The sequence below is a fragment of the Pygocentrus nattereri genome, chromosome 17 (genome assembly GCF_015220715.1).
Source record: "Pygocentrus nattereri isolate fPygNat1 chromosome 17, fPygNat1.pri, whole genome shotgun sequence".
NCBI lineage: Eukaryota > Metazoa > Chordata > Actinopteri > Characiformes > Serrasalmidae > Pygocentrus > Pygocentrus nattereri.
The window spans coordinates 27,187,240-27,200,912 of record NC_051227.1 but is presented as its reverse complement, the minus strand read 5'-3'; the positions used below and the strand labels follow the sequence as shown (position 1 = coordinate 27,200,912).

Below are 13,673 nucleotides of genomic sequence, written 5' to 3'. Positions count from 1 at the left end.
GTGTAAAGCCGACCTTAGCTGGTATGTGGAGTACATCCTCCATGTAGGAGCATCTGAAGGGGAAACATGTCAGCTCACTGGCTAAAAAAGATTCATCTCTGTAAGTTAGCCATGTTAGCTAGCTAATTTTAGCCATCCACCTTCATGTTATGAGCTGAGCTGTAACATTTTCTATTTCAAAATGCATGTTCTCCGAAATTGTTAATAGTGTTGGAACAGAGAGGCAAGTAACTATTATTCACAATGACCCTGTTTACTTTCCAAATAACATTTACACTTTCAACTTTGTATCGTTGCCTCAACGTCAAGGCCACCGGCGCATTCAAATTTGGAGAACGGAGGACAATATTTGCAAACAGCTGCAAACAGTTTTCTGTTTGCTCTGAGTTCTCTGATAACATTTGTGAACACTCACAGTTTCAGGAGGAACTCCACGAACATGCACAGGAGCTGGACGTTACCGCTGGAATTAAATATTTCTACAATATCGTTAACTGTTCATTGAGAACAAGTTTGCCACAAATGGTTGCCCCTTCCCATCAGAGCATATCTTCTCTGCAGTGGGGGATATCTGCCCCTCTAAAGAGAGCAAGCCTCTCACAAGAGCACGTAGAGATGTTGACTCCCCTGTTTCAGTAAAGACCTGTGATTGCAAAACAGCAGAATGTACAAAGCACAGCATCCAATTTTTAAATTTAAAATCTTTTTTTTTTTTACTACATTAAGGAAACTAAATTAATCAGTTTTGGTTTTATTTTATTGCTGCTACTTTGCACACTCTTGGTTTTAAATGTTCACAGGACAAATATATCAGAGCAGGCAGGTTCATTCAAACAGTGAATTTTTGAATAAGGTATTCATGCTTATTGTCTTCAATGTTAGTTAACAAATGCATAAAACAAAAGCTAAATTTAAAAGCTGATACCTACATAGGAGATAACTGGTATTTGAGTGATTCAACAGATTATTTGCTTCAATAATCGCTTGATTATTCGATTATCAAATTAGTAGTTTATTGCAGCCCTATACTCCAGAAGAGAAAAATGTTAAGGCGATTGCAAATTCAGTCAAGTTATATTTCTCTGCCAGGCTAAACCTGTTAAAGTTTGGCCCAATTTCTACATTTTATAAATGTGTACATATCTACATCAGCAGACACGTATATCAGATATCAGCACTGGTCCAGAATTTCCATATCTGTGGATCCCTTAAAAATAATGCTTTAATTTGTCCTTTTTATTTATACATGTAAGAAAAGCTGGATTCTTTTTTTTTATTATGTTTAATTTTTTTTCTGTTATATCATGAACCCTCACTCACCAAACAAACTTTATTAAACAAAATTGCCCTGTAGCGGTTTACCTTAGAAGCTGGGATAGCAGCTGGTACAACACTCCACATAAAAAAAAATCAGAAATAAAAGACTGTATTACAATATCCTTGCTACCCAGCCAAGTAAGTACCCAAAAATGATCAGACTAAACCTTCAAATTCAATGTTACTAATGTGGCCACCATTGGCTTGCGCAAGCTAACGTTGGCCATACACTTGTGTGAACACAAAAACCTAAACATGTAGGTTTCACACATTCACTGTGTCAAAGTGACAACATTATATCTTGAGAGACACGCTTTGATTTGGAGAAGGAACACAAAGCCACATACTTAATGAAATGAGAAGTCAAGCATATGCCTTCCTATAGCGACATTCTATAATTAATATCATGATAACCCTTCTCTTCACAGCAGATAAGAGTAATCACTATTCTAATCATTTGGTGAAGGTGTAAAATGCAGCTTCTCAATATTGCCAACACATTACACTCATAACACACTTTAACACACTTTCCCTTTCTTAAACAATTACACTCCATGTGGCTTTTCAGTTAAAAAGAACAAAGTACAGATTATAGGCTGCTTTGGAACAGTCATCTATGCATTTAAACACCTGCAGGTTTTATGAATGAGGCAAGCAGGAGGTGATAAAATTAACAGTGGAGAAGAGAGGTGATAAGACAAAAGTAACGAGTATGGAAAGAGGGCTGGCTTGAACGCATTTGCATTTACTGGCTCTTTAAATGCCTAGTGAGCCAGAGGCCCGTAAGAACATGACTGCAGGAGGAATAGGAAGGCACCTGAACACACAGAAAATTGCCATCACTTGCACAGATCCAGCTTTTCTTACACACAGTGGGGATATGTTCTATGACCCTTCTTCAACAACAATCAAGGCCAAATCAGTACAACCTCGCTTTGTGTCCATAGGAGTGACAGCACCAATGTCAGTCTTGCCATGAACACTCATTCTCTGAGTAATAGCCCTGAGGTCAAATGAGAAGCTCTCATCCACAGCCTTTACTCCTACCAGATCACCTCTTTGGCTAAGACCAAAGCCCTGCTCACAGCCTGTTACATCCAGATATAAAAAAATCATACAAAATAAAACAATTACAAAGAAATTAAGATATCTGAATCAGCTCAATGCAAGCACTTGAATGATATTAAGCGCTCATATCACTAGGCATTAAACATATCCTCTTGCCTATTTAGTATGCTTAGCATGAGCAGAAAAGGTCATTTTCAGTTTATTAGCCCAGTCATGGGCTAAACTATTGAAAAATGTATTTTCAGTCTATGGCTTAGGCTTAATCCAGGACTGAGAAATGGATCCTTGAAGAGAAGCCATGATTCATCCAAAACAAATCACAATCAAATGATAGCATCCTACCTGTTGGGCGCCATCTCCATTGACCATGCTGGGTGGTGGAGGTGGGGAGGTGAGGAGTGAGAGATCTGGGCTGAGTAACTGGCCAGACTCCAGCGGAGGGGTGTGGTCAGCCATGATTCCTTCATTCACACTAGAGGAGAAACATGATCAGATGGTCAGTCAATCTGAAATACAAAACATTTATCTTCACAGATCTTTGGTAAACCGTCAAAGCACTATAGCAAGAGCTGAAAACTGCAGTCAAGCACATCAGGCAAAACTAAATATAATATCACAATACTGGTTTCATCACATCATATTCTATTATCCCAACTACTCATGTGGGCTTCACTGAAGGAGAGGAAAAACAGGTTAAAACACACAAGCTGTACTTCACAAAGGCAACATGTTTTAGCCAGTTTCACTTTCATTTTGGGAGTATATGAAGTGAAAGACCAGAAACACATCCTGCAGAAGTACACAACCTCATCCTAGTTCATTAGATGCTGCTTACTAGAGAGGTGCTGTTTACTGATTCAGAAGAACACTTCTTTTATTTAACTGAAGAAAGTAACGAAGAAATAACTGTAATGTTTAGCATGTTCTTGTTTTAATAATTACCCACAGTCAGCTAGTTCACCTACAAGGACATGCAGGTGCTGAATAACACATGTTGTGATGTACACAAAAATACAACGTGATTTAAGAAAATAATGTTTGCTTAAACGATTATATATGGGAACATGTAATGCATTATGGGTACAATATATAAATGTTTCATATGTTCAGATTTTGTAATAAAACCTTCTAAAAATCACCAAACTATATGCAGTTTCACGTTTATATCTGAAATAGGTTTTTGTGTCTTAACTCCATAATCCATTTTTGTTCCCCTATCTTTGGCCTGCTTCATGTAAAACAATGTATGGAGCCAGACTTCAAGATTTTATACTGCATTTCTGACTTGTTTGTGCTTAAAATTGACTTCTGAGGTCAGGACACACAAAGCCTGAGTAAATCATAATTCTTTTGTAATTCTTCCCTGTCCACATACTGCTATAATGTAACATTCTACATGGACCAGACAGAGACTTTTCTGCTACAAAAATAATCTATTTAAAGCATGAGCAGTGGTCACTCAAAACTAACATACACTACATTGCCAATAGTATTCACTCACCCATCCAAATAACTGAATTCAGGTGTTCCAATCACTTCCACTACAGACCTCCGCAACAGACCTCCAAACTTCATGTGGCCTTCAGATTAGCTCAAAAACAGTGCGTAGTGAGCTTCATGGAATTGGCTTCCATGGCCGAGCAGTTGCATCCAAGCCTTACATCACCAAGCGCAATGCAAAGCGTCGAATGCAGTCGGGTAAAGCGCTGCCTCTGGACTCTAGAGCAGTTGACGTGTTCTCTGGAGTGACGAATCACGCTTCTCCATCTGGCAATCCGATGGACGAGTCTGGGTTTGACGGTTGCCAGGAGAATGGTACTTGCATTTTGCCAAGTGTAAAAGTTTGGTGGAGGGGGGATTATGGTGAGGGGTTGTATTTCAGGAGTTAGGCTTTTCCACTTAGTTCCAGTGAATTAATGCTTCAGCAGACCAAGAGATTTTTTTCTTCAGACAGTTTCATGCTCCCAACTTTGTGAGAACAGTTTGAGGACGGCCCCTTCCTGTTCCAAAATGACTACGCCCCAGTGCACACAGCAAGGTCCATAAAGACATGGATGAGCGAGTTTGGTGCTGAAGAACTTGACTGGCCTGCACAGAGTCTTGACCTCAATCCGATAGAACACCATTGGGATGAAGTAGAGCGGAGACTGCAAGCCAGGCCTTCTCGTCCAACATCAGTGTCTGACCTCACAAACGTCTGATAGAATGGTCAAAAATTCCCATACACCCTCCTAAATCTTGTGGAAAGCCTTCCCAGAAGAGTTGAAGCTGTTATAGCTGCAAAGGGTGGGCTGACATTATATTAAACCCTATGGATTAAGAATGGGATGTCACTCAACTTCATTTGCATGTGAAGGTAGACGAGCGAATACTTTTGGCAATATAGTGTATTTCTGTATTTTTAAATATCTCTCTTGCCTCTTTGACAAGAATTCAAGAATAAGTGCATTATCCAAAGTCTATAAAGAAGTACGTAAACATTCATACTGCCAAGCCCTAGGGCACATAGTTCATTCACCTTCCCAGGGCCAGATTAGATACAATACTGAGTGGGCAGTCAAATGCCAGTTATTCTTGAGCCAGTGGGTAACTTAGTGCTTACCTGTTCTTTTTGCAGAGCTGTTCATAAGAAAGTGTTTGATTCTAGCCATATTCTTTGCATTTATGAACAAAGTAGCCAATAATGCAATGAAACTGCTTATTTTCTCCTGTCATATCTGTACAACCACACCCTGCCTATCATTCAAAAGAATGCAAAGCAATTAACGCCTGCCAGTCAAAGTATTGAACAGGTGACTACAACGCAGAACTTTTCCTTCAAACACTCATCATTCTCATGCTCTCCGATGCATCAGACCTGCGTCATAGGCAGGGAACTAATAAGTAGGAAATTGCATGTGTCCTTGAAAGTAGTTCGTATCTGGCGCATGCGTGGCCTGAACCAATGGTGATCAGCTTAATCAGCCAGCCAGCCTTCTACTTAAGCTCATATAGAAAGTCAAAGGTGAAGTTTGCTGGGATGAATCCTTCTAAGATTTAGTGACAAGTGAACTACCGAACAGTCTGAGTAAATGACCATCTGTCCATGCTCCGCCGACAAATGCATTCTTTTACAAGTCCCATTCAGCGTAATAAGGAAATGCAGTTTTAACAAAATACCTACATTTACAATTTACTTTTAAATACAAGTGATATTCACTCTGAATCACAAATCACACCAATATGATTGACTGGTTATATTTAGCCAAACCAGCTAATAAGTAATAATTTTTTTAAAGGTTTTATTTTGATAAAAGCTGTGTTCAGTGAAAAAAAAAAATTTTTAACATGAAATTGTTTTTTTTAACTTACTACATTATTAAAATGCTTAAAACAGAACTGAGCAATATATAGACAGACTCATGGTCTGATGGTCAGCTTCTCTGGTTGAGCCATGGGTTTCTCAGCTTGGTTGATGCAAAAGGCTGCAAGCCAATGCCACTATGTGATGCAGCTAACCAACAGAGGAGCAGGCATGGCTAGTGCACACTTAGGTCCAGCTAGCAGGCAGATATCCTGTGCTAACATTAACTTAGGCTGTAACTGACTACACAGAGGGGGAGATAAGTGATTACTGAAAGAAACAGCTCAGATATTCACGTCAGGGGATCCTGCTAACATGTTTCACACATTTTATAATGTTGTATTACCCAGTATATTTGTGACAAATCAGTGAAACTAATATTTAACAAAAATTCCAACTGGTATATCATCCACCATCTCTAGCTTGCCACAGAATACTGATATTATGAATTTTGCTATGAGCATTTTTTAAGTCCTGCTTGTTAACCCCTCACCACTGACATGTTAAGGCTCTGTCCGGGATGTGCATGATCTTAATTAATGTGTGAAAGACTGCATTAGAACAAAATATGAAAGTAGCCTTTCCAAAAAAAGAACTGTTAAACCAAACATTTTATTGCCACTGAAACTAGCACCAGTGCCGCTATAGAGAGTGAGTAAGCAGCCAGCCAACATGGGACCACCTGCATACTCTTCTCCTTTGCAAAGCTACTTTTAAAAAATGCTCAGCCTAAAAAAGATATCAGTGCATCCTTAATCATGGCAGTGATTCTTGGGCATGAATTTTATTTTTACAAAGTAAGATTTCATGCACACACACAAAAAAAGTTACAACAAAAAACTACTACTAAAACTGCTACTATAAAAGTTGTTTTAAAGTTATAAACCTGATTACAGTACCCTCCACAATTACTAGCATGCTTAATCAAGATGAACAAAATAAAGACAACAAACAAAAGGTTTGTTGTTTGCCCTCATTTCCACTAAAAACTGCTAATCTTAAATAAATAAAAAAAACCTCCAAAACACATCACAGTTACTGGCAAGGGACCTTAAACCTTTACCCTTGACTCTTTTTATTCCAAACCCACCACTTGTGTTTGTTTTTACCTCCTGTGACCATACAGCCCAGTTCCAAAGTTCCAATGATTTTTAGCAAACTTACGTGTGGTTTGATGACAGTAGAGGCTTTCTTTCAGCAAGCCTTCCTAATAGTTTGCTAGCATGAAGGTGACAACTAATTATAGTTTTGGAGATTCTGTGACTCCATGATGCAACCAAGTTTGTACCAACATGGGAATTGTGAGCTGACTTCAATGTCTAATATGAACATATTTTTCATGTACAGGCTCCATCAGTATCTGCAGACATGTACATCTAATCTAAATTTATAATTTAAGCAAATATCTGCTGATACAGACATGATTCAGATATCTCTGTGCATCCCTAGTGTTGTTCTTCATTACTATAATACTGAATGTCTGTGTTCACTTGCCTATTTCAGTGACATAGACTGAGTACAAATTATATCATCGCTGTACAATGAAAAACAATTAGCTCCAAAAAAATTTTAAAACTCCAAAAAACTTTACAGGAAAGGGTAAAAACATCCTTTACTTTCAATGCAAGTTAATGGAAAAGCTTTTTATTCTAAGCGATTTTGGACCATTTCTATTGGTCACACTTAGACACACAATGTAAAGGACAACTTCTGAGCTCAAATGATGCAGAAATGTAAAAATCACAAAAAAGAAGATATGTTTTTCACTGGACAGCGACAATATTTATTTATTATGGCCTTTACAACACAGCTGCATGAGCCGCAACAGTCACTATCACAACAAGTCACAGGACTTTTAACGCTGGTATCTGAGTTGGATCAAGAACACTTTCAAGTTAACTGCTTTCAGGTCTTGCATTTTTGAGCACCAAAACGGACAGTACAAGATGACATCAAGGGGCTCCACAAAAATGCAAAAACACAGAGAAAGGGAGAAATCCTGTGTTTGTGGGACAGTTTGTGGGAAACTTCTGATTTAAATGTTCCTTACTAATTCAATTAAAAATGGTGACTTGAAAAACAAAGACAATCTATGTCCACAATATGCTATTTCTCTACCCAATCTTATTCTCTTTGAGAATAGAGGCTACAGTGAGAAGAAAGAGCTTAGGCTAGGTTAGCACATAAGACACCTTCTCTTTGTGCAATATTATTCTCATTGCCTCTCTCAGGCTATGGTATAGGTGACTCAAGCAATGGAGCACTGTCTAAATATCCAAATCTGCTCTCCAAGGGGGAAAAAGACCATACTGTGAACGTGACTTCTTATTAGGACTTGCAAAGAGAAGAGGGGAGGCAATGACAGCCCCTCATTGCGTGAGCCAGCTCATGTGCTACGTTCTGAGTCAGCTGCAATTATTTCAAGTAGCAACAACATGAGCACTCGTCCCAACTTCTGTTTGGTCATATACCCAAGGGTCCTCATTGCGAGTTTATAGTACCCTTGCCCCACAACATCCACAGTGTTACAATTACACTCTGATGAGGATATAGCTAGAAGGAAGAAGAAAGCAAGCAAGAAAGCAAATTCAATCGGGTAAACAGAGCACAGGTGGCAATGGCCAAGTGCATGTAATCTGGACTTGCATAAAGCTACTAAAGTTCTTACAGAATTGATCTACTTCAAAGAGGTGCATTGGCAAGAACATTGGCTTCAATGCTAAATGACATTTAAGAGGGGAGAAACAGTGTACACTGCGAATGAACTACATTTTACTTTAACACAATCAAACACTAAAAGCATGAACTGATTCTTTACAATATGCTAATTTGAAAAAATGATTGGGGAAAAGGTCCCCATTTTGTTGCAGACTTTGCAGGGTTTATGTGATCACTCTGTTCCTTAATTTCATGCATTTTATTTCCTCAAAAGAATGGTTTGCATGCAAAAACAAGAAAAAACCAGTGACAGATATCCTGCACAAGCCTACATTAGCCTTTTGCATCATCAAACACACATGATTTAATCTTCAATTTCTACTGAAATCATCCTCTGGCAAAAACAGAACTGTAAGTGGGTGGGGAAATAGAAAACAAGAAACAAGAATGAAATAATGGAACAGATCATCATCCATGACCACATCTGTCTTTCAAATGACAAGAAAAGGCTACCATAACGTCCAATGCACCTAGATGGCTTCATCTTTATTAGGTAGAGCAATGTTTCCTTTTGGTTTAAAGTGTAAAATCACCACCTACCCATGTCTACATATGTACATACAGGCTGGTCTTCCTATGTGGGTCATCAGATCCCTGCAACTCACCCAGTATGCAGCAGCATGGTTTGTCTTCAATCCTCCTACGTTTACTCATGTCACTCTACTGCTGTGTTCACTTCACTGGCTTCCTGTAGCTGTAATAAAACCCTGATGCTTGCCTACAAAACCAAAAACATCCCAGTTCTTCTCTACCTTATAGCTGTGGTCAGAACTCAAACTGCACCTCAAGCCCTTTGAGCTTGTAGTACACCATCCATCAAGACACATGGAAGACAAGCATCAAGACTCTTCTCTGCCCTGGCACCCAGGTCATGGCACAAACTTTCACTGCCTGTCCGAACAGCAGACTCTTCAAACGTAGACTGAAGACCCAGCCCTTTTCACAGCACTTATGTGAGCACTAAGTACTTAGTGAAATGTACTGTACTGCACTTATACTGTGTCTAACTTGTCCAAGTATCAACACAGGCTTCTGTTTCTAGCAGTATCTGAGCTCAATAGTAGTTTGTACTCTATCACATTTTTACTAGCTAAGATAAATTCTCTGGGCAGACAATAAAAACACGTTTGTAAGTCGTTCTGGATATGAGCGCCTGCTAAATGCTGTAAATGTAAATATACACTGGCACAATGCTGGAAGTACTCTTGTCCAAACACAATGAACACTGCTGTGATATCACTATGATAACTCTCTGTAGGAATGTTTAAGACATATAAGAGACATAGTCTAAATTTTATTTTATGCTCTAAATACCAAGATGAAGCTCTGCAGTCATTTTTAAGGAAGATAACTGATTTGAAGCGCTCTGCTACACTCAGTCTTACATAACTGTTGTTTTTTTTTCTCATTGGTTAAAACTTCAGTGCTTTCCGGTTTTCCAGTACCTAGTTTCAGTATCTTTTTTAGTAAGTTTACTTTGTACATCTGGTCAAACTTCATTCTCACAGCACCTAAATGAAACACATCCACTACCTGGGTTTTGCACATAAATACTGAACCAAGGTAGTCAAAGTCAACAACCAAAGAACGACTCCATGGCACAGCTTTAACGGTCTCTAATATTCCTAATTGAACTCCTGCACGGCTTTATTAATTCATGTCCAAGGTGGAAAAATGACAGACCTTGTTCTGATTGGTCTGAAAAAAGTGATCTGTAGATATGTTGTACAGATACGTCTCATACATGCATCTAAAAAGGCTGTTTGATTCCTTTCAATAGGTCAATTTATTGGGAATGTGTGTGATTTTGTTCAAAATGAATAGCTTCATTTATTAAATAATTAAAAGTCTACTTTTTAGCCACATAGTTTGCTTAACATAAACCTAATTTATGTAAAGAACATGGGGACCAGAAGAAATTTAAAACTTCAGATACGGACATTAACAGGTTAAACTGAAATCAAAGCAAAACTTAAGCAGTCCTCTGCACTCTGATCCCTGGAGCTGCGCAATCTAATGATAAATTGACTGTCACAACCATTGTGACATGACATAACCTAGAACAGTCCATACTTGCAGCCTGTGATGCTAAATTGCATCATATCAACCCAAATTCTGCAGCAGCAGGCCAGCACATTACTCAAAGCCATTTCAGGTTACAAACAGCACTCCAGATAAATTGCACTAACAAAATGCAGGAATTTTCTCTTTGTGTAAGTGCACTGAGCACACAATCCCTGTGTGAATCTGTGAATTACAGGTATTCAGAATGTTGGGACAACTAGATTACGTACTGAAACATTTTAATTATATGTAAAAACACAATGAATAATCAGCATTTCACAAAAAAATAGTTTTTCTTTTTTTTTTCCACGAAATTCATATAGCTCAGCTCTACAATGAAGTGACAGAAAAATACCTGGCAGACTGAATGTCCTTGCAGCAGTGATACCAATATTCACATCAGGCTGATAGAGGGTCATTCTGAGGTCAAGATTTGATCCTGCATATTTTATTTTTTAAGTGTCTCTTGTAATAATAAGTAGCTCTAATTATCCATCCATCCATTTTCTAAGCCGCTTCTCCGCCAGGGTCGCGGGGGGGTGCTGGAGCCTATCCCAGCAGTCTTCGGGCGGAAGGCAGGATACACCCTGGACAGGTCGCCAGTCCATCGCAGGGCAGACAGACAGACACAGACAGTCACTCACACACTCACACCTGGGGCAATTTAGCATGTCCAATTGGCCTGACTCCTTGTCTTTGGACTGTGGGAGGAAACCGGAGAACCCGGAGGAAACCCACGCAGACACGGGGAGAACATGCAAACTCCACACAGAGAGGACCCCGGTTGCCTGGCCGGGGAATCGAACCCAGGCCCTCCTAGCTGTGAGGCGACAGCGCTACCCAGCACGCCACCGTACCGCCAAGCTCTAATTATATTTTAGATAATTATTTCAAAACAAAAAGACTGCAAAATAGATTATCTCTGCAAAACAGTCTCATAAAATATTGCAAGTCGGCTATAAACAATGCAAACACAGACGCCTCTACAGGCCTCGTTTTAATCACTGACAGTGGTCTCCAGAAAAGACATCAAATGACAGAACTTTGGAAGAGACTAAGGGGGCGTTCACACGGCATCTTTTTAAAAATGTTAAGAAAAGCAAGATGTGCTTATTAGAGGGCAAGTTAACACATTTGAGCAAAAACCGGGTTAACACTAAAGCTGTGGTCACACTGAATGTGTGCGATATCTGCCTGTTGAAAAAGCCTGTTAAATCAGGCAGGCAAAGATATGAGAACGCGAAAAATGTATTTGCTTCCGGGTGCATTACATTTCGCTTCACACGAGTTTATCACTCACACTTACAAAAAAGCAATCTAGCTAAACAGCTAACATTAATAGTTTACAGAACTTTACTTTCCTTCCAAACCCACCTCATATGTGACATAGACTGAGAAATAGAAAACAGATGATTTTCTTCTGACAAAGCAGGTATACAATACACACTGTGTTTGAGTGACTAGGAATAGTCAATCTTGAGCAGTCAGCCGAAAATGATGTATAGCAACGTCCATAGGCAGAGTAGTGCTTTTATTGACGATATATATTTTACATAGTAAAATTTTGATCCTGTATAGAAATCATTGTATTTCTAACCGCATAGATATTAGTGGTGTGATGCTCCATAGTCTAAGATTAGTCATCTCAGAATAACAACGACGACGCACAGCATAAAGCATCCATGTGCCAAAAAAAAAAAAAATTTAAATTGACTTTTACTGTCACCATTATTAGTAAATATGACATTTCTTCAAGGACTTAAGCCCCACTACACCACATCAGCACAGGCCTATACGAGGTTACGCATCATTAATCTCACTTCTGCAGACGTGGCGGTGCAGCTGAAGTTCTCATCACAATTTGGCACTGGGCCAAATCACGGCCTACTGATATTCAGAAGGATTAAATGCAACCTAATCTGCCGTGGATGCACAAAAGCTGACTACTCCACACACAATGCGCACACTCAGACAAGAAACAAATGGACATTGTCTTGGTTAGAGCACAGGTATGTGACAAAACAGTGAGGCATTACACCGGCAGTACAGCAGAAAAAATACAGAGGGGGCAATGTCTAAAGCATTTTTTCCTCTTGAAATGATCAGAACAAAGAATACTGCAGAAGTGGTAAAGAAACCCCCTGAAAGACACATCATTTTCTTTATTAACAAAATACGACCTTAAATGTTGAATAACACATTTAACTACAGAGCATGTAATGGCATTTACTTTCTTAAATGATGCAGAATCATACACACAGGCTGGCTATCTGTCCATCTAACAGTCTACCTACCCACTTAACTAGGAAGTCATTCAACAAGCCAATCCTCAATTTCTTGTGCGTCAACCTAAAATAATCTGAGTTCATTTTAAAGGGTACAGCATTTGCAAGAAAGCACCAACTAGCAACGTACATGCAGCCAAATAACACTGTGGTGCATTTTATGCTCTGTGTACTTTGCAAACACCACACTGCTCATGGAGAAAAGTGAGGCAAGACATGCAGACAGGAAGGCAACACAGGAAGTGGAGTTATTGTGATATGCTAGGTAGCTAGCAACTTATATTCAACTTTATTTTAAAACATTACCACATAATTGTGTGAATTGCTTGCTGTGATTGGCAGTATGTGCAAACAAACAAAGTACATATTGGTTTTATCAACTCCCCCCACAAAAAGCCTAAAATATGTATTTTAAAAAAAAATCAATATTGGATTGACTGACATGTCAAAATAGTTTTTTTATGATGCATCACAATTTCTGCATTTGATAAAAATGTTTATGCACAGATACTGGCATCAGCATTAGCAGACATGTACATGAAAAATATCAGATATTGGCATCAGCGTACAATTCTTATATCAGAGCATCCCTAAAAGCAAGATAAGTTAACAGTGCAGCAACTGTTGCATCTGAATATGTTGGGAAAACATTAATCATTTATTTATTATTACACTATTTTGTGCTCTCTGAGAATTTTATAAATTGATGGGCTAATAGCAGTATGTTTGTGTGCGTTTCCTCAAATATGGCCGTGTAGATTTCTAAGAATCTGAAAGCTGCTCCCACATCTAAAGGAATGCCCGAGCAAACATCATTACTTGCTACAGTGATCAAAAGAAAAGCCTGGCACACAGAAAAGAAAGCCATTTGGCAAAAC

The 13,673-nt window shown here is 38.9% G+C and overlaps 1 protein-coding gene across 1 annotated transcript in view; it reads right to left on the bottom strand.

Moving 5' to 3' along the window:
- Positions 1 to 13,673, bottom strand: part of fndc3a (fibronectin type III domain containing 3A) — a 71,888-nt gene that overhangs the window by 57,095 nt on the left and 1,120 nt on the right. Inside the window, exon 2 of the mRNA XM_017696799.2 lies at positions 2,728 to 2,857. Within this exon, the coding sequence (XP_017552288.2) occupies positions 2,728 to 2,841 (114 nt within the window). The 5' untranslated portion in view covers positions 2,842 to 2,857. The remainder of the gene's footprint in view (positions 1 to 2,727; positions 2,858 to 13,673) is intronic.